General features: G+C 40.5%; 2 protein-coding genes across 2 annotated transcripts; both read left to right on the top strand.

The window, feature by feature from the left end:
* Positions 1 to 691: 691 nt before the first annotated feature.
* Positions 692 to 8320, top strand: LOC139219950 (gap junction gamma-1 protein-like). The gene is made up of 3 exons (XM_070851965.1): positions 692 to 759; positions 2062 to 2135; positions 6900 to 8320. The coding sequence occupies exon 3, from the start codon at positions 6953 to 6955 to the stop codon at positions 8318 to 8320; it is 1368 nt and encodes a 455-aa protein (XP_070708066.1). The 5' UTR covers positions 692 to 759; positions 2062 to 2135; positions 6900 to 6952.
* A 6873-nt stretch (positions 8321 to 15193) lies between these two features.
* Positions 15194 to 17835, top strand: LOC139219949 (uncharacterized). Its single transcript, XM_070851964.1, has 2 exons — positions 15194 to 15272; positions 15399 to 17835. Exons 1-2 carry the CDS (start codon positions 15217 to 15219, stop codon positions 17014 to 17016), a joined length of 1674 nt encoding a protein of 557 aa, XP_070708065.1. The 5' UTR covers positions 15194 to 15216; the 3' UTR covers positions 17017 to 17835.
* The last annotated feature ends 3470 nt before the right edge of the window (positions 17836 to 21305 follow it).

The following is a 21305-nucleotide window of genomic DNA, read 5'->3' as shown; positions in this document are numbered from 1 at the left end:
TTGTTGATAAACATGTTCAAGATGACAGATAGACAAAGATTAAGTAAACGGGTCAGAACTTAAATGCTTTCACATGGTAGTAGAACTGGTATTTCCCATAAGATCAAGATGTAGGAGTTCAACTGCAGATAAAGAGAAAAGGTGGTGTATGTGGAAAAACATATGCAGGTATGCCATTGACTGAAAGTCATAGTTTGCCTGTATATGACCATGACAGTAAGACCATATGTCCCCATAACTAATTTCCATGAATCAAATGCAATTATGTGCAGAAAGTTGTGAATTTGCAAACAGAGTTATATTTTGCCCTTTTAGCCTAATACCAATAAGGTAAACTGCCTCATAATGCTTAATTAACTTTCTCTTGCTTTCTCTCTCTCTGTCAGACACACACACACACACACACACACACACACACACACACACACACAAGCCCCTCCTTGCCCTGCACTAGCTCAGTTAGTCCTCTACTCACACTCAATCTCTCTCTCTCCAGTCCAGTCTCCGGGTCTAAAAAGTCAATTTAACATTCAAATTATTGAGAACTTTACCCACGCAAAGCTTTTGCTACAAATTTATGAGTGAACTTCAATCTAAGTACCCTCTGCTGTAATTCGGCGATGAAGATTTCATTCCCTCTGCACAGGAGCACCGTCTCATGCCGGTTTATTTCCGAGGTTTTGACGTTGATCCAGCAGCTTTCTGACGGAGCGAAGCGGCGCCAAATGACAAAGATCCAGTGATGAATTCACACATGAGGTAGGCGCATGTATGTCTGTCTCCTGTAACTTGTGGGTGTGTTTGAGGAAAAATTACGATGAAGGGAGAAGCTACTAGAAATACCATGAGATGTGTCTTTCTTTCTTCCAGTTAACATGAATTGTGACTAAAACTGTCATGCTAGGTTAGCCGACTAAGCTAGTTATGTTACAAATGTTCACCAGCAGGTTCGGTTACCCAACTGCTGATTAACTTTTTCTTTACGTTTTGCAAGTTTTTTAAGTTGCTGTAACAGGACAAATATTCTTGATAATAATCGACAGAGAATAATAAGCATTATACAACATATTGCTCTCAAGGTTAAAACCGTTTGGGAAACTTTTTGCCAGTCTTTCTTTAACCTTAGCTTAACGTTGCTAGCATCCAAGATGAAGTCCACTTGTGTTTTTGAAGGTCCATTGGGTGCAAATAGTAATTATTATCCATCAGTATTTTTTTATTTAGTAGTAGCTCATTAAATATTAGAAAAAAGTGGGAAAACGCCTTAAAAGTTGGAGCCTAGCTTCAATAGCTGTTTTGTCTGAAGATATTCAATCAGCTGATGTTAGCTAAGTATTATTATTGATATTAGACATAGAAAAGCAGCAAATCTCTCATTCACAATGACCAGAGAACCAACCAGCTACCTAAATTATCTGAATCTAATATCAAATTTACTGGCTATTAATTTTTCTGTCCAACTGATTAATTCACTACTCTCTGCAGTAAAAGGTGCCTATCTGATCCTGAAGAAAATAAGAAGTACATAGATCAAATTGAGTTATGTATTTATCATTTATTTAACTTAACTTGTCTTTTAAGTCCTTACATGATTCATGACTGATATATAGGCTTTGTCCAAGCTGCTGGCCAGAGTTAAATTATTTTATGATTAATTGGAAACCGAGTACAGCACAAAATCCTCCTATAGTTATTTGGATCTGTGTCTTAAGATGCTTTTCTTTATGTCATTTGAAAAAGCTGGGTAACTTTTATATTTACAATATTTTTTAGCAGTAAATGAGAAAGAAATAATTAGTGATCACAAGAACATAAAGGTTTAAACTTAAAACTTAAACCGTAAAGTTTAGTTTTTCTTCTAGATTTTAAATTAGAGGCATAGCCGTGTTAAGTGAAAACTTTAGTTATGAACAAAACAGTTACATACATGTGATACTGAGAATCACCATGAAACTATCAATAAAGAAAATGAACAATTATAAACAGTTATGTCAAATATTAACTCTTTGAGGGATTTGAATAAACAGATGTGTTATGGTGTTGTATCTGTGTGCTTTGCAGGCACATGGAGTTTGAAATATCTCTGAATTCCAGCCGGGAAAACGAGGAGGATACGAAGGAAAAAACAGAAATAGGTAATAAGATTCACTTCGTTGTGCAAAAATACAGAGAATGGTGATTAAAATTCATTAGACCCTGTGGTGTAAGTACACTAACATTTAAAACATGTTATTATTTTTGTTGTTGTTGTTGTTGTTGTCGTCGTAGTTGAGAAGGAGGAGGAGGAAGAGAAGCAGAACCAGTGCTGGTTGTTTTACAAACTTATAATGATAGTATGTTTAAAAACAAAAGGATATTTGTAGTCCATTTGTTATCACTCTCACTTAGTGAGAATAAACACAAAAACCTGGAATTAATCAGTTTGCTCAGAATCTTCTTGTAATTATAATCAAATTAAAGATGCACTAACATAAAGGGTGAATTTTGCTGAGGAGGAACAATGCAAGCACTGGTGTGTGTTTACTTTCACAGTGAAATAACATATGGTGAAATGTGAAAAACAAAGTAGGCTTCTCACTGGAAAAAAAACTCAAGGGCAAAAGAGCAAAATAATTGCTTCAGTTGAGATTCCTCCGTGCATGGCACTAATCCTTCAATTCATATAGGACCACTTGGTAGTTCCCAGCTCTTTTTAGCTGGGTGATTGATTTCTTATGTAAGCACATTGTACTTATATTGGCTTCTCTGGCAGGACAAATTAGCGCTCCACGCTAGAGGCTTGTGTCTAGATCACGTTATGTTGCACATTGTGCATCTTCTGTGTGTGGTTTGACATATTTGGGCAGAAAGCTCACAAAGTGCCCCCAAAGTACCCCGTGGGCTCTCTATTTGAGTTTACACTGATGCTGAATTCGAAGTTTGGATTATTACACTTGCAGTCCTTTGTTGTAGCATTTCCTGACAGACGGTTATTTTAGTAAGCAAGTAAATGTGCTGTGATTAAGACATCATAATGCATTTATTAAAGCTCGTTGGCTAACCTGACAGTCCTTTCTCCAGCTTGTTTGTTGGTCTGAATTCCTTTTGTAATCAACTGTAATGAGCTACTTCATTAAGAATCAAAACACAAGACTCAGGTCTGCTAATTATTACCACCTGATTTCATTTTTATTCCCTTCTTATAAATCTGCTCTGAATACACACAAGTCATAACAAACAAACCTAAACGTGGCCTTTTTCTGATTAATGTATAATGTATATGTCAAACTTGGGGCGTCTTGGTGGCCTAAATTCTTGCTCATATACTGGTACCGTATTAATGCGTGTCATCGTGGATCGATGGATGTCTCTTGATCAGCACATCAAAGCTGTACCTTGTCCATGACTTCTGGCTATATGGCAACTGTTAGCTACATTTAAGATGCTGACCACGTGGCCGCAGCGCACCTAGTTTGAGTCCAGCCAGGGACCTCTTTTGCAAGTCACTTCCTCCACTCATTTCCCTTTTTTTCATCAGCTTTCTGGTGTGTAGCATGTCTGTAATCAAGAACCCCCCCCTCCCCAAATATACTTGAAATAAGGAGGTGCCGTGTCAGCAGACTACAAACTGTTTACAGGCGCCTTTCATGTTAATGGTGGGTGAGTGTTTCACACTCAAAAGATAGATTTGGGGTGGAACATCGTTTTAACTGCTTTGCCAGAAACCACAAACCTTCACGTTCACAGCTTGAAGCCTTCTTAGATAGGCAAGTACAAGGCTGCCAACTCCTTAAAGTTACACTCTGCAAATAGTTCTTTTACTGTCACTGTAGGAAACTGGAGGCTGATGGTCTGGGTCTGGGAAACATCTGGGGAAAATGCACTGTTTCACCTTCAGGCATCCGATGTGGCACTGCTAGCAACTTGGGCTGCGGAGCTGTTGATGCATTTTTTCAGTTTTTACAAAGAATGAAATGACTATGATAATCAATAATAACACAGTTTTATGTAAAGACATATCTGTGGGGTTTATTTTCTGGTCCACATACGGCTGGATTCTGTGGCTTCACGTACATACTTGCCAGAGAGTGTTGACAGCACACTACATGTTTAATAAGAGAGGATGGTGTGTTTGTTACAAAAAAAAAACCTGGCAACAAAAACTGAAACTCATCTAAACGTGCTCACTTTAGTAAGGATTGTCGTCTATTTATGTCGTTTCTCCTCCAACTGACTTCCTCCAATGCTTTGTTTTGTCCACAACCCAAACATGATCAGTTTACTTTCACAGAGTAAAAAAATTCAGAAAATATTTACATTCAACAGGCTGGATCAGAGAGTTTTTTTGATGACTCAAACCAATTAATCAGTTATCAAAATAGTTGGCGAATAATTAAACGGTTGGCAACTAATCGATTAATCGCTGCAGCCCTACCAATAGGAATGATCCAGATCAAGTTTGAAAATAAGACCTAGGCTGTAAAAACACAGTTGGCAGAAATCAAATAACTTCTGTGCTTGTGGCATACATGTGTGTCCTTGTCCACATGCTTGCAGAGCCAAAAATACAAGCGACATGGGGAACCTTCTAACAAAACATTCACCTACACGGCACCAAAGTTTATTAAAATCATGGAGAAACTTTTTTTTAGATTAGCCTAATTCAGTCAGTGTGTTTGCATATCGTATTGTGACATAAGGTGTAGGATTGTTATGATCTATAACGCGTGATCTTATGACTTGCAGTTCAATGTGCTCTCCTCCCTATTGCAATGCAGCAGCATGATTTTCTTTGCTGATGAGCTGAGCTGAAAATCAGCGATGTGAAGGGTTGTTCCCAGTTTCCTGCCGTGAGTTTGGGTGGTGTTAGCTGTGCTGCTGGGCCTCCAAATAGTACATTACACAACATGGCCAGATGTGCAGTTTTAGAGGGCATGTGACTCTTAATGAGACAGCCATTTTTTTCTTGCATGTTAACAGCAGCTGGACTTGGTTTCATAAAAGGTCACACTGACTCAATGTGACAGTGTGTCAGTATGCCTATCATAAACAAAGTGTCAGCGAGAAAAATTTACATGTGTGTATGCACTTATGAAATAGCATTTGTATATTGTAATCTGGGCTCACCAGAGTTTTACATACTAAGATAATTAAGTCACCTGAAAAATTTCCCAGAGCCCATGGGAATATATTGAGATGTCTGATGATGAACAAGAATGCATTTAATTTACAGTGATATAAAACACTGAAAATCATTCAATCCACATGTTCGAAAAGTTAGAACCAGCATATTAATGATTTTTTTGGTTGACAGATTTAAAAAAAAGTCCATTATCAAATATGTTACTGATTAGTTTTCTGCCCTTTGACTAACACAGGGCCTAATTTGGCCAAATAGTGTGGTCACACTGAGATCAAAGCTGCAGGCTGATTGAATGAATATCTTTTTGATTTAATTCCTAACCACTAAAACAAGCTTTTTTGTTTTGCCAAAAAGCAGTACAACATAATTGACATCACACACTTGGGTACACACTAGGTAAATGGACGTCATGTGCAACCATTAATGGAATATACACTATCCTTAGAAGCCCTCCAAACTCCTACACACACACACACTCACAGACATAGTCTGTCCCACAGCAGTCTGGCTCTTAGATTTCCTCTTACATGAATGACTCGTGGAGTTGTCGGCTGCAGAGGGTTTGGCCAGATGGATGTCTGCAGGTTAAACAGAGTTTATTCAGGGGTAGATATAGTGTGAGTTAGTCGAGTCCACGAGAGGATCAAAAGGATTTTATCATCGAAATTCAAGTGTAGAAAGTATACTGTCTACACTCATTTCAGTCTTACAGAGTGATTTCTTGCTTTTTGTTTCATATTTTCAGAAATTAATTACTGCTGCTTCATCTCTATGGAGCCAGTTAGGCTGCCATCTAGTGCGCTACTGCCTTCGAGCATCTCTTTACCTCTGACTTGTCCAGATAATTACAGCACGAAGAGTGTGTGTTAGCATGGAGCTCAGTTGTATTTAAAGCTAATGGTAGCCCATGCTGTTGTTGTGTTGTTTGATCCATTGATTATGAATACACTGCTCTTTGTCTACATTATATATGTGTGAAAGTAAAATCACATGTTAAGCTATGTGTGTTAATGAGAGTGTACACACTAGTTACCTCCTATCATTTGAAGGTTATGTTTAAAAGCTAGTAATGTCATATATTAATATGCAAATATTAATCATGTCTCATAATAATGTGCTGATTATAATCATTATGCTTGTGGATCATGAGTGAAAGCCTTTACTCTAGTTTTTGTTCTGTGAATTCTTCACATCCATTAGGAGTAAATGGTGGTTACATGATGGTAATTCACGTTCCACAGCTGATACAAACCTGACAATGAAGGTTTTACAGTTTTAATTTAATTTTAATTTAATGAAAGAATAACTCAAAAAAGTGGCAAAGCACCTTTGCTGATTTCTCTCCAGAGTTTTAGTACTTCAGTAGTCGTTTTCAAGCACAACGTTTTATTTCTTCAGAAGATGAGATGAGAACGTTTTTTGTTTATTGGATATCTGGGTGGTGAGACACAGTGATAACCCAGTGTACAATGTGAGTCTGGGACTTTCAGTTAACAATAGCAATTATGGTTAGACATTCCATCATTGTCATTACTCTTCCCTTTGTGTACTAATGCCAAGTGTCTGTTTAGATGTGAGCTTTAAGGCACAGCTATTAAAAGAACCCAAGGACCAACGTGCTGTGATAACCATGCGTGTTATCACAAAAGTTGGTCCTTGGGTGCTTGGAGTTGAAATACTTTGTGAATACAGCAGAAGAGTGTGGGGTGTCTTTATTTGTAGAAATAATAATTTGTATGCATGGTACAGAGGTTGATCGTTTCTGCTCTCTCCACAGGGGAGTAACAGGAGGTGTGTGTTGCCTCTCACCATAGCTTCCTTGCCACTACCATGAGTTGGAGTTTCCTGACTCGTCTGCTGGAAGAAATCCACAATCACTCAACGTTCGTGGGCAAGATCTGGCTCACGGTCCTCATCGTTTTCCGCATTGTGCTGACGGCCGTGGGAGGTGAGTCCATCTACTACGATGAGCAGAGCAAGTTTGTCTGCAACTCGGGCCAGCCGGGCTGTGAGAATGTCTGCTACGACGCCTTCGCTCCGCTCTCACACGTCCGCTTCTGGGTTTTCCAGATTATTCTGGTGGCCACGCCGTCACTCATGTACCTTGGCTACGCTGTCAACAGAATTGCTCGTGCGGAGGAGCAGGAGGAAAGAGATGAACTGGGTGGAATTTCACGGAAGAAACCCAAGAAGCCCTATCTTGCGGGCAGAAGGCAGCACAGGGGCATTGAAGAGGCTGAGGATGACCAAGAAGAAGACCCAATGATCTATGAAATGGCAGAGGTGGAGAGTGACGGTGGTGGGGCTGCTAAAGGAAACAGTGGCGATGGAAAAGTGAAGGTCAAGGTGCGCCATGATGGGCGCCAGCGTATCAAAGAGGACGGACTGATGCGTATTTATGTCTTCCAGCTCTTGGTCCGCTCTGTGCTGGAGGTGGCTTTCTTGTGTGGGCAGTACGCCCTGTATGGATTTGCCGTCCCTGCGTCCTACGTCTGCTCAAACCTGCCCTGCCCTCACAGTGTGGACTGCTTTGTTTCACGGCCCACAGAGAAAACTATCTTCCTCATCATCATGTATACAGTGTCCTTGCTTTGTCTGGCGCTCAATATATGGGAGATGCTTCACCTGGGCATAGGTACCATCTGTGAGATCGTACGCTCCCGCCAGGCGCCGCTCCCTGACGAGGAGCTATACGGGCTGACACGGGGACAAGGAGCTCTCAATGAGGCAGGACTGAGCGAAGAGGATTACAACAGCTACCCTTTTTCCTGGAACGCCCCATCAGCTCCACCTGGGTACAACATCGCCATTAAGCCTCCTCTGGCATCTACAGGGCACCAACCACTTCCCATCACTGATCTCACTAATGCCAAGATGGCGTGTCGGCAGAACCACGTCAACATAGCCCAAGAGGAGCGTCAGCAGCACACCAATAATGATGAAAACCTGTGCAGAGCAGGGTTGGGAGATGCCCCCAGAGCTGTCCATAAGGACGCCCATCAGCCTCAGAACAGGCTGGAGGCAGACAACCAGGCCTACAGCCAGCCACAGAGCCACGGTAATAACTACAACAAGCCTCACCGTGAACGGAAACACCGGCAGGCCTCCAAACACGCCTCAAGCAAGGCAGACGCAGACAGAGGCAGCAGCAGTAGTAGCAGCAAATATGGAGTCATAAAGGGCTCTGAGTGGATCTGAGATACAGACTGTTATTAATGTTTTGTTATTTTTAAACAATGCAAATCCAGACACAGTATTCACGTTAGTTTGTTTGTACCTTGTGTAAAAAACTCGGCCCCCAGTTTACATTCCTTTCAATGGTATTCATACGATCTAAATAGTTATTAGGGATTATTAGTGTACTTTGTGTCAGTCTTCTGATAGCTCTGTCCTGAGAATCAAATGATTAAATTATTTGCTAAACATCTTTAAACCTAAACAAGCCCAGGGATAACAAATGGTGCATGTTCATGCAGACATATTACAGACAGGAAAAATGGTAAATATTCACCATTTCAAAATGTGAGAATTTGCTTTTTCAGTTTTACACCAGTATAAACTGAACATTTTATAGATTAAACAATTCATTGATTAACTCTAAAAATAGCAAACAGATTCATATAATACTAATTATTAGTCACAGCCCTATTTTGATTGCAGGACACTAGTCAATAGCAGCAAAAACAGCAAATGTTCTTATTGTAAAGAGCATCAGCTTGTGCTTAAGACTAAACTTTTGGCTTTACACTGTCAGTAAAGTGTATACAGCATTAGTATTATTAGTATAGTTTAGGTAGCTATAAACCTCAACAGTACAAGACAGATTCTACTTCTAATCTGTAAATGGAAACTTGTAAGAAAATCATTGAAGATAATGTAAAAAGGATGGGAACAAATATAAGCCTTTAAGTTTGTGCCAAAGCTGGATAAATGTTTGTTTATTTTGTTCAATAGCTTTTGCAGGAAGATGTTGGTGTAGTCTTGGATTCCTTGTGAATATGCCGAGGCTTCCATGCTGTAACCTAAAGTGCCTTTCTGAAACAGCCGAAGTGCTGCTTCCTGTTGACTCTGTATCACTTCAAGTGCAATAAGTGCAAGTGTTGAATAAGTAGTCGTTTAATTACCATCTAAGGGTTACACTTTGAGCAATATTGTTGTTCTAAATGTGCAAATTGTTTATATTATTTGATGTGATGGACTGTTTTCCTCAGCCATAAATACAAATGAGAGTATGCTTTGTTTTTCAGTGTTCCTGTGTCATTTCTTGGACAAAAGAAGGTTTCATTTATTTGTTGACCAATTTTGAAATTCATCGGTCAATGGAAGTGTTTGGTAGGCTTTAATGACCTAACCCCGTTGCTCAAATTGTTGTCAGTGTCTTAATTGTTTAAGCTGGTTCAGTTTTCTTTTCTTTGAAATTCATTCTATGAAAGTTTTTTCAACCATTAGTCCAGTTTGTGTAATTTACACGACAAAAACATAACTAGTGCCCCTGGCCTGTCGTGTTTTTTTCCCAGGCCTGGTACAGTATAAAGTATTCCTTGTCATTAATACATACTTTTATTTGCAGATTTTCAAATTGAAATGTCCATAAGGCTAGTCCTTTGCACTGTGACAGTGTTTCTGTGAAATTTATTTTTATAAACCAAAAGTGCATGTTTTGAATAAAGAATTGGTATTTGTCTTCTGGTCGTGGTCTTAGTCTTACCTTTAACAATATTGGTGTCATTACAGTATAAAAGATAGTATATGTAAGTTTTAATCGGCCTATAATGGGTTCAGCGGTGAATTTTCAACTAACAATACATTTATTTTATCATGTAAACATGGCTTTCAATTTGCACTATGAGGGCAGGTGTAACTATTAAAATTTCCAATGCATTTTCTTCACTGAGATTACTTTATCCACAGACGCATTGCCCCCTGCTGGACTTTGTATAGAATTAAATGCATACTTCAAAACCAGAGAAAAAAGCCCACATGTGTGAATGTATGTAGTTACACACATTCTCCTAATGAGCTACAAATATTATTCTAGAGATTATTTCGAGGAAACCTGAAAAAAGATTTAGAAAGGAACAAAGCAACCAAAGATAATGATACCACTTCATAGGCTGTGATGCGTTCAACATCCAGTCAGAAACTTAATCAGAATTCAAGCGGCGCGACTTTGATAAGGAAATACTTTGATGCTTGAGAGGTCGACTTTAAGAAGCTGACTGATACTCAGACTAGGTGTAATTTCGTGTCAGCGCATCGCTAAATTACAAAACAACACTGTTTGAATAGTTGAAACAAATCTGAGATGTGGTCCGTCAGTTAGAGACCGAAAGCCAGTCCTTGAAGGCAGCGTTCTCCCGGATATGACGTTAACTTCGCGTTTACGTCTCTGCCAGTGTTTTTAAAAAAAACGGCGGTTGCCCCTCGACCACCTTTTGGGGAATCTGCACCAAAAAATATATTTATCGCAAGTTTTCCAGCACAGTAACAAACAGTAAGTGAGCCCCATTTCTTTTCTTTGCTCCGACGATGTGGAGAAGGGTTTAATAGAAGGTTTACCCTCATTACAGAGCAGCCGACATGTTTGCTGCTGAGGCGTTGTCTAGTCCCAGGAAAGCTAAGCTAGCTAAGGTCAGCTAATGCTAAGTAACCACTGCTCAGTTGTGCTAAGCTAGGAAGGCTGCTAGGTCAATAGTGTGTGCACTGCGTTGTTGTAGTTTGGTAGTAAGTTAAAGCTACGTGCTTTTTCTTTTCCATGCTGGTTGTAAACTTGCTACAACACTGTTTAGGGCAAACTAATAACTGTAAATTCAACAATAATCTCACCATTGACGAGAACACTCAAGTAACTTAATCTAAATGTCATGCATTAATATTGTTTGTTTCACTTAAGATCTTGAAGACTTTGTATTAACTTATCCAAATCGATTTAGCCACAGCATTGTTAAAACAAAGTAATTAGATATTATTAGATCAAAAGCTGTTTAGATTATCTGGCTATCTCTAGTCTATCAGGATCTTGTTTTTATTTGCACTCTGTTAACTTGCAGACCAACTTGCAGTCATTTAGTGACACCAGTAGTTTCTCTTTTAAGCAGATCCTGGTATTTTTCTGTGAAGCTGTAAGCTTACACTGGACCAGGATCATGCAGCAGCATGCAGAGGAGCGAGGTCTCCTGGGCTCTCTGTGTCCTGGGCAGAAGAAGCTGGAGGGGAAGACCTTCTACCTGGACAGTGTGAAGAAACGCGCAACAGCCCTGCTTTTGGAGGCCATAGCTCTTCTAGGAGGGGTAAGCTTTTGTGAAGAGATGAAGTTAGTAGGCATGTGGACCCTCTGCATGGAGTATTATTGATTTGAACTATTATGCATTTGCATCACTTTGTCTGCCTTCAAAGTCAGAGGAACATTTTTTTGCTTGAGTTCTTGCACTTTTGTTTTAGTGCCAAGACAGTGTGATAGTTTAGCTCTGTTTTGAAGAACATATAGTAGCTAAAGCCAGTGACAGTACACCTATTTTCACATTGTAGCATAAAATGTGACAATTCTCTGTGTCTTTTTATTGTGTGTTGGAATCAGGCACGACAGTAACATCCCTTTGTTGTCTCCTTAAGTTGAATTAAAAGACATATGGAATAAAGCAATGACTGAAAACTCTATCTTATGTAAATTCTGACCATCAACAGTTAAAAAAATGTTTGTGGTACTGATGAAGTAGTTTGTAGATAGTTTCTGGCCATTTCAGCAGACAATTCATTGAATGTTTAACAGCATTTATAACTACTGTTATCTGGGTCAATTTTAGACCTACAGATGTTCAAGTTACATTTACATTTTTACATACGTAAATGTCTGACAATGGCAGATGGCCCTCAGCAGAAACTGATAAGCAGATGTATGTTTTTTTTCCTTACTCTGAAGGGGGTTGAGAGTTTCCTGCACAAGGATGTGAGCTTTGTTGTGACTGGAAGCCAAGAGGGCCTGAAGGGGCAGAAGTCTACAGATTCCAAAGCAGGGGCAAAGGGGACGAGTGGAGACACCCAATGCCCTATAATGACGCGGGAGAGTGTCCTCAGCCAAGACAAGCAGCGAACGAGACCAGCAACTCCCAGACCAATGGTACTGATCTACATCCACACAGCTCACAAGTGTGCTGGTTGGTAATTACACAACTGGCAAAAAAATCACAAAAGGATTTACGTTAAATATTACCCATTTAAAATACATTTCAGCTGATTCTTTTAACTTAAATTATGTGGTCTGTGATTGGTCTCCTAATTAATGTGTTTTGAAATCAGCTTAAACTCCTGTTAAAATAAAACCTAAAATACATATTTGTATGCTTGTTTATTTTGAATTTTATATATTCCTTGCTGAATAATTTAATAATTGATTGTTGGATGCTACTTAGTGCCCCGATATGAATTAATGTTAATGTGGATAATGTAAATTGTTATGCGTTTATGTGAGAAATCATTAAAATGCTACATATAATCATTCAAAGAAAAATACCCAGCCTTTTATTGCTCTTGTTCACATCAGTAACTCATTAGGACAATATCTCAATGATGTTACTATGATTAATGAGCTAAAATTAAATGTATATCTGGGCTGTATTTTTCTCTACAGGCTTGTGGCAGCCGTGGGAAGGCTCTGCTTGAAAAAGCCATTCGCAACAATGTAAGTCAGTGTAGCCAAAATATGGTTTGTCTTGCAGATCTGTGATCTTTTTTTAGCTTGCAGGTATTGGTGATACTGAAGACTGACGTGGTTTGTTTTCTTGACTTCATTCTGACTTGTAGGAACGACTGCAGGGGAGCAGTGTTTTGGCCAACGCCCGATCATGGGGAGTGAAGATTTTGTATGCAGATGGTATCCTTTTTGATGTACTGGAGTGGCTAGGAGAAATAATAACATGATATGATACAAATTCTTGTCTGGCTTGTATGTGTTCACATCTGTGGTGCAGTGGACGTCTGCTCACAGCAGATGGCACCATGCAGGTGCTTATGCTTTGTTCTGCTGTTTCTTATCACTGATTCAAGCAGAAGCAGTCAGCTGTTTACCAACATAGAAATATCATGTTCTTAATCAAAGAACAGTGTGTGAAAGTCGTGTGTTGTTCCTTAATGTGGTATCAGATGTCCTTTTGTATTTGAAGCAGCTGACTCGAGAGAGCTTCAGTGTGATACAGAAGAAGCCAGAGGTATCGTCTTTTCACTTCACCAGATATCCAAATGTAGCCATTGCACATCAGAAAAGTTTATGGGTGAATTTGTAAAGAAAAAGGTCAGAACAGATAGGAGAGTAAGCTCCCACTGTAATAAAATCTGTTGGGGTTTATGAAGAAAATGTGAGAACCGCTGAAATTGCTGTCATGTAATGTAACTCGGCCTTTGCCCCTTAATATTAATGAGTCTTATCTAAACTTTCTTTTTTACACAGAGAACTTACAACACCAAACAACAAGGTTGTCCTGCCGTCAAAGGTTAGTTTATTTGCTGCTAATGTGTTTATTTCCCTATAATGCTGTATTTCTGTGAGTATACACGACGATTTTGGTTAATTCAATTTTTTTTTTACTTCTCCCTTTCAACAGCTGCAGCGTTGAGGTCTCCGTATCTTAAAATTGAGGACTTGACCAGGTGAGTTTCATCTTTCATTCAGTGCAGTCTATATCTCTTTAGCACGGACCACTTAAATCCTCTGAATTTGATTCCAGTTGATCAAGAAAGACGTGCTGCAATTCGGCAAGGCAAAGGAAAATTAAGTTATTAAGCCTGCCTGAGTTCATGTAATGGTTGTTTAGTATCAGATTCGATCCCTCTTTGCAGTTCAAGCATAATGACCGTGAAACAACAATGGGAGGCAGCAACCTGTCCCGTGTTTATGCCCTTCCTACCCCACTGAGCGCTAGTTCTGGTGGTTTGCATTTCAGCCCAGATGATTTTCTTAATTGAGCCTGTTAAGGAGTCCCATCGTGTTATGTGACAAGCCCCCCTCCCTCCCCAGTGATGCCGCTCCCCAGGAGCCCAGAGCTCAAGCGGATACGATTTCTATTTGATGCGGCTTTGCAAGCTCCACTGCCTGTTCCTGCAGGGGATCCCTGTGTGCTAACAGGTCTTTTCATTTGCCCTCTCATTTCAGTTAATTGAAGTGCTCTGGTAATGCATCGACCATTGCTGTGAGAAACTGAACCCATGACATCTGAAACACTTGAATATTGGCCTATCTGGGGCTGATCTCAGATGTGTAATCTCGCATTCAGTTTTTAAAAGTGGTCTGAAACATTTTCAATGTGAACATATAACAATGGTGATATGTTATATATATTTTTCTGTCTGCTTTCAGTTGTTTAGTGTTATTACACTGTATTTTGTTTTACATGTGTATCTCTTTTGATGCTAAAACATTTTGTTTAATTCATGCTTTCTGTTGTTTTTGTTATGCAACCAGGAAATACAAGCCCTTGCACATGCAATCTATGACCTTCCCCACTCTTTGGTACTCTGGTCGATTTAGTCCCTTTGAATCTCCCCCTCCTCTTTTTGAAAAACAGACAGAGCAAGGAGAAATGAAAAGGTTTGTAACTATGATATAAATATATAACAGTTTGGATTTACTTTCATTTCCTGTCTTGCACTAATAGAAGAAACATGCAACAGGAAATAAACTCAGTTTAGAGAGTGTGGTTAATGGTGTAAAGAAGTCTGTTATGAAGGATTTGTCATAATAGTGGTTCATTCTTTGTTAATTAGAGAGAAGAAAAAAGTTGAAAGTAGCATTCAGGACAAATCTCAAACCCCAGTCAGCTGTAACCCTTCACCTTGGCGGCCGCGCAAAAAGGACCTGTCATACTGTGAATGCTGTCATCAGCCCTTCACTAATCTGGAGGAGGTGGGTATCTTTCCTTTCCTTTTACTGGAATTTTTACGCTGGTAGATATTTGACTTTTTTGCCTTAATTTTTTTTGTTTGTATTGACATCTGTGACTTGTTGTCTTTGTTGGCCTTTGCAGCACTTGCAGTCTGATCGGCACCGTGCATTTGTGCTGGATCTCTCAAACTACAGTGTGGTGGATCAGCTCGTGGCTGAAATGGTTCCAGGATTCGACCCCAGTCCATCTAAACAATCAGAAGAAACACTGAACAGGTGAGTTTTTATTTTTGCTCAGCAATGTCCCCAATGTTTGTTAAATTCATTTGTTTATTCACTGAACCACAGTGAATGAAAAGTTTATGTTGAGCATTTTTAGCATTTTCTATGTCCTCTCTCTAGTGCACCAACTCCTTTACCCTTCCAAGATGTCTGTGAACTGGAGCCTCTCTCCGATGCTGAGACGGAGCATGCTGTTCAGGCCCTGCAGAGACAAGGTTCATCATTCGACGTTCACATCTCCAGCCCTACAAGAGGCTCTCTTTCCTCTGTCCCAGTCAGCCAATCACCAGGAGTTCAGTTTCCCACCCCAAATCCAGCCACTCCACCAGCTGACACCCAGCCTTTCACCACCAACGCAGTCTGCCACCTCCCCAACAGCCATCCTCTAAGTCCAGTCATGCCGGTATTGGATGTTGAGCCACAACCCCACACACCCTGTCCATCCCCTGGGCCGCCATGTCCATCCCCTGGGCCGTCATGTCCATCTCCTGACACACCATGTCCATCTCCTGACACACCATGTCCATCTCCCGACACACCATGTCCATCTCCCGACACACCATGTCCATCTCCCGACACACCATGTCCATCTCCCGACACACCATGTCCATCTCCCGACACACCATGTCCATCTCCCGACACACCATGTCCATCCCCTGACAGGCCATGTCCATCCCCTGACCCTTACTCCCTCCCACCGGTCCTCAGCCCACAAGTCTTTAATTCCTCCTACATTATGGAGCCGCACTGCCTGTACACAGATCCCCCAGTCCTCAGCCCTCAATGGTACACTGCAGAGGAGGCTCTGGAAGGACACACTTGTGAAATGGACACTGCAGAAAGTGCGTCTCGGTCAGTCCCCGCCGTCACAATATTTGCCCCCACCCCACTTCCTCCCTCTGTGGCTTTGACAAATGCAGAAGGTACATCTTGTCCCCCCCCTCAACGGTCAATGACGTCGCCAAACCCAAAAAAGCGTTGTAGATCAGCCAGCCTCAAACACAGCCACAGCAAAAAGAGGAGGATCACAGGGAAATTTAGTTACAGTGTAAGCTGGACTGAAGAAGGGCATACGTCTGCAACACCAGAAAGTGACACTGAGGCAAAACCTGAGGGCGTTTTATTATTTGAGAAGGTTTCTTGTTCTCCGATATTGCAGTCCTTTCCCAACCCAACAGTCTCTTCAACATGCACTGGTGAAACACGTGGTTCAAAACAGACTTTCACATTGTTTTGTGTTCCTACTGCACAGAATTTCACTCTGGCACCAAATCCAATGGACGTTTTAGGTCGTGGTAGCACTTCTATTGGCGATTGTCCATCGTGGCCCCGCTCCTCAAAAGCAAAGACTTTTGATCCTCCACTTCAGTTCCCCGCTGATAAATCTAACAGTGTGTTTTCCAGTCAGGACTCTCAGCATTCACTATCCCACTCCACCTCAGTGTGCATCGAGTCGGCCCTCATCCCAGACTTAGCCACATCATCATCAGAGTCCGACTGGGACTGCAACCTGCTGGGACCGACCTCGGCCGCTCCCCCGTTGCCCACTGAGCAGGGCTGTGAGCTCGACAAGGAACTCCTCCACAGGCCGTGCACCTGGGCGCACAACTCCAGCTACGAGTCCCGTCTACACACCGTCCTTCAGACGTCAACCCCGGCGGCCTCACTGTGTGGAGAAGAAATGGACCCTTCGTCGTTTTCCAGGACTGTTGTACAGATTGTTGAGGTTCAGCACTGACGGGTATTTTCTCGATCATTTTAAAGAACTGGAAGGAACTATTACCTGGAAGCTGTGTAAGTCTGTGACTTTGCAGCTGTGAATCCCTCTTCAAGAATCAAAGCTTGATGCTCACCAACATAATTCTAATATAATGTAAATATTTAAGACTTAGTGCAAACTAAAGTGTAATATTTTGCTGTTTTTAGAGATGCAGATTTTTATATTTATTTTTTTGTCATGATGGATGTTATTTAGTGGATGCTGCATCTTCCCATGAATTTGAAGAGCATCCATTATCATTTTTCCTCTCAACCCCTAATTCTCTTTGTGCACAGAACCCCAGCCACTACTCTGTATGTCTTGCTGACTGTAGTCTTTCAGCAGCTATGTCCGGGAACACATGGCGGTATTGAGAATTTAATGAGGCTTTTCTGAAGGGGGCATTACTCAATTACTGTAAGTGCTGCGTCTGGATCAAATCCCACTTGCACCGGCGTTGATGAGGCGCTAGTGGAGTGGAGGACTCGCACAACCTGTGACACAGAAAACTGTCTGATTAATGTCAAACGGCGTTTCCTTCCTTTTTGAAGGTGAGCCAAAGGACTGGCTTTGTCAAGGAGAGACGACTGCTTCACAGTAGCGTGCTGCAGCCACAGGGAGGGTTATCATCTTCTCAGTTTTGTGTAAGGTCACCTCCCTTAAAGACATGTCATTGTTGATCATAGCAAACAAAACTCAAAACCCCATGTTTTCTGACAAGCATATTTTAAACCACAGGTGCTGAATGCAACAATCAAAGAGAAACTGCACGTGATTTGAGTATGTGGAAAGACGTGACATCGATTCTTGTACAGTGTTTTTAAATAAATGTTTTTAACTATATACTTTTCCTGCTGCCTAGTTTAGAAAATGTTGCTCAGGCAGAGCAAAGTTAAGACCTGTTGGGGTGAACTGAAGGTACATTTCTCCTGCTGTCTTAATAAGTGCTGACTCCACTTGTAGGCTAAAGGAGAGCCAAACGGGGAGGGAGGGGATGATGAGGAAGGGCAACAGAGGGTCGATGTGTCCTGCCTGGCTCATCAGCCCAGCATCCAGCTGACACAAACAATATTTGATATCTGATCTCCATGCCTTGTTCCATAACGCCGTAACTATCCAGATTTGTTGGATGAAGGGATAATTTCTGTGTCCTGACAAGAATTGTAGCAGCTTGGTGCCATTTAAGACACTTTGGTTGTTGTGGTGTAAAAGGGGGAAGGGAATGCAAGGATGGTGTCGGGAAGCAAAAAAAAAATACTAATCTCAAATATTCGGGTGAAAGTACTTGGCACGTCCACCCACAGACTCCCATTTGACAAGACTTGTGTAGGAGCGTCTATCTGAGGGAGTTGTGTTGATGGCTTGCAGTCCATAGTAATGTTTGCTCAATAAGGTTACTTATATTTAAATGTAATAATATAAAAAAGACAAGAATAGGTTTCCAAAAGCTGTAATGAGGACTGGAAAGTATAACATTAACTCGACTTTGCAGTTTTTGTTTTTTTTTTAACTTTTTTTTTTATTCAATTATTTGAAATATAAAAACAAAGAACATGAGGTCATCATGGGTGTTACATTTAAAATCTCAACACATTTTTCTCCATACATCATGTCATACTATTCTGAACAGAGTGCATACATAATCCATTTTTCCCATTGTTCAGTACATTTCTCTAACTCAAGTCTTAAAACAAAAGTAAGTCGCTCCATACAGTAGATTTCTTTCACTATCCCACGCCACTGGGCCAATGTTGGAGAATCAACCTGCAACCATTTTCGGGTTATAGCTTTCCTGCTACTTGCCAAAAGTATCTTCAATAAATATTTATCTTTGTGTAGGAGTGTTTCAGGTATTTTACCAAGATAAAAAGTTACAAAAGAATAAACTAACTCCACTCCCATTACTTTGTTTATCTCATTAGCCACCTCCCCCCAGTATGACTGGATTTTTGGGCAGGCCCAAAACACATGGAAATGATTCGCCATTGAGGTTCCACATTTTCTCCAACAGAAGCCCCGGTCGCGCAAGCCTGTTTGCATTGCAGTTATTTTGGGAGTGATAAAGAATCTCACTACATTCTTCCAGCCAAACTCTCTCAACGATCTTGAGTTTGCAGTGGTTGTTTGAGTCTCACATATTTCCATCCAGGTCTCCTCTGAAATTTGTGTTTCTGACTCCCTCTCCCATTTTTGTTTGATATATATCGTAGAGTGATTTCTGGAGGCTTGTATACTTCCATATATTCTTGAGACCAACTTTTTATTGTCTTTTTCTTGGTATGCATCATGAAATATAGAAATCAAACTGTATTTGTTTTCCTCTTTGATTTGTAGTTTCTTAATATAATAATCTCTGACTTGCAGATATCTATAGAAGTCCTGCTTTTCCAATCCAAATGTATCTGAAATTGTCTTATAACTCTGAAATTCACCGTTTGAGGTGAGTGAACAGAAGGAAGTGATACCTCTCCCAGTCCACTGTCTGAAGGCCCCATCCAACCTAGCAGGTTCAAATTCTGGATCATATGCTATCCAATTCAAGACCCTTGCATGTTTCTCTATTTGTAACTTCCTCAATACCTTGAACCACAGCTTAAGAGTGAACTGAGTCCATTGATTCAAGCTCTTATAATTTCTTTCAGCTTGTCTTTTATTTCCTATTATTGATTGTATTGGAGTATCTATCTGTGTAATTTCCAAGGATTTCCATTTAGATTCATAGTTTGGGGCACACCAGCATACCAAAGGTTTCAGCTGCGCAGCATAATAGTAATCCTGTAAGCATGGTAAGGCTCTCCCTCCCTTCTCTTTTTTCAGCTGCAATGTCTTGAACTGTATCCTGGGTCTTCTACTGTTCCAAATGAACCTTGAAATCCATCCATTCCATTCATCAAACTGTTTTTGGGGTACCTCCAGAGGCAATGACTGGAAGAGATAAAGAAACCGCGGCAACACGTTCATTTTGATTATTTCTATTCTATTACTCATATCTAATGGGAGGAGAGTCCATCGAGAGATGTCAGACTTTATCTCTTTATTAATGAGGCCGTAATTGTTTTCATAGAGTTTTGACATGTCTTTTGTTAGGTTTATTCCTAAGTATTTTATCGTGGGGGAGTCCCATTTAAAGTTATATTTCCTCTTTGTATCTGGATGGGGGATATAATTAAATGTGAGGGCTTGAGTTTTTTGGATATTTAGCTTATATCCAGAATATGCGTTATAAACCTTTAATAGGGACATTAATTTAGGAATACTTGAGTCAGGGCTTGTAATAAAAAGCAGAACATCATCTGCGAACATACAAGTCTTATGTTCTTCTCCTCTGATCGAAATCCCCTTTATCTCAGAGTCCTCTCTAATTGCTTGAGCCAGGGGTTCAATAAATAAGGCGAACAAGGTCGGACTCAGGGGACAGCCCTGGCGTGTCCCTCTTTTCAGACAGATAGTTTGCGACAGGTGTCCATTAACCCTGATCCTGGCTGTTGGAGAAAGGTATAACGCTTTAATGCACTTAATGAAGCCGTCTTTAAAGCCGAACCTTGCAAGTACCCTATATAGATATTCCCAACCCACCGAATCAAATGCCTTTTCGGCATCTAGGCTGATCAATATTGCACTAATATTTTCTGATGTAACATGGCTCATCACTTGTAGTGTTCTCCTTAAATTATCCTGAGACTGTCTATTTAATACAAAACCTGTTTGATCTAAATCTACCAGCTCCTGGACAATGGACTCCAGTCTCTTAGATAGGATTGAAGCAAATAACTTATAATCTACATTCAGGACCGATATTGGTCTATATGAGCTACATTCCTTTTTATCTTTGCCTTCAACTTTGCAGTTTTAACAGCTCAACCAAATGTTGCTAAATCCTGACTGGTGCACTGAACAGCTTTTCCCAATAAGACCCATCTACAAACCTGTGACAGGAGCACAGAGAAAAACAAGAATACACAAGTCTCAAGCGAAATAACCAGATTTGTTGCAACGTTGGCAGAAATGTTGGTTTCCATCATCTTGAGGTTTTCAGGGAGGTTTTTGGCCAGTAGCGGTGGTTCCCAACTGTTTTGGCTTGTGACCTTTTATCAGTTTCCACCTCAGATCAGATTTATATAAAGACTAATAAGGGGCCTGAAGACATAATAGTACCAAATAAAATGTGGATAGTTTAGGGGTTTAGTATAGTGTAACTAATATTTTGCTTACTTTGAATCCCAGTCATCTTGTGACCCTTCAATTGTATCCTGGGACTCTTTTTTTGG

The sequence above is a fragment of the Pempheris klunzingeri genome, chromosome 20 (genome assembly GCF_042242105.1).
Source record: "Pempheris klunzingeri isolate RE-2024b chromosome 20, fPemKlu1.hap1, whole genome shotgun sequence".
NCBI lineage: Eukaryota > Metazoa > Chordata > Actinopteri > Acropomatiformes > Pempheridae > Pempheris > Pempheris klunzingeri.
Note: the sequence above shows the minus strand (reverse complement) of the source record. Positions and strands in the feature narration are given on the sequence as shown.

Bases quoted from the DNA above. Each gene is read 5' to 3' on its own strand.
- LOC139219950 (XM_070851965.1), top strand. From the start codon at position 6,953: ATGAGTTGGAGTTTCCTGACTCGTCTGCTGGAAGAAATCCACAATCAC.
- LOC139219949 (XM_070851964.1), top strand. From the start codon at position 15,217: ATGGTTCCAGGATTCGACCCCAGTCCATCTAAACAATCAGAAGAAACA. The intron at 15,273-15,398 runs GTGAGTTTTTAT...TCCTCTCTCTAG, and splicing joins TCAGAAGAAACACTGAACAG to TGCACCAACTCCTTTACCCT.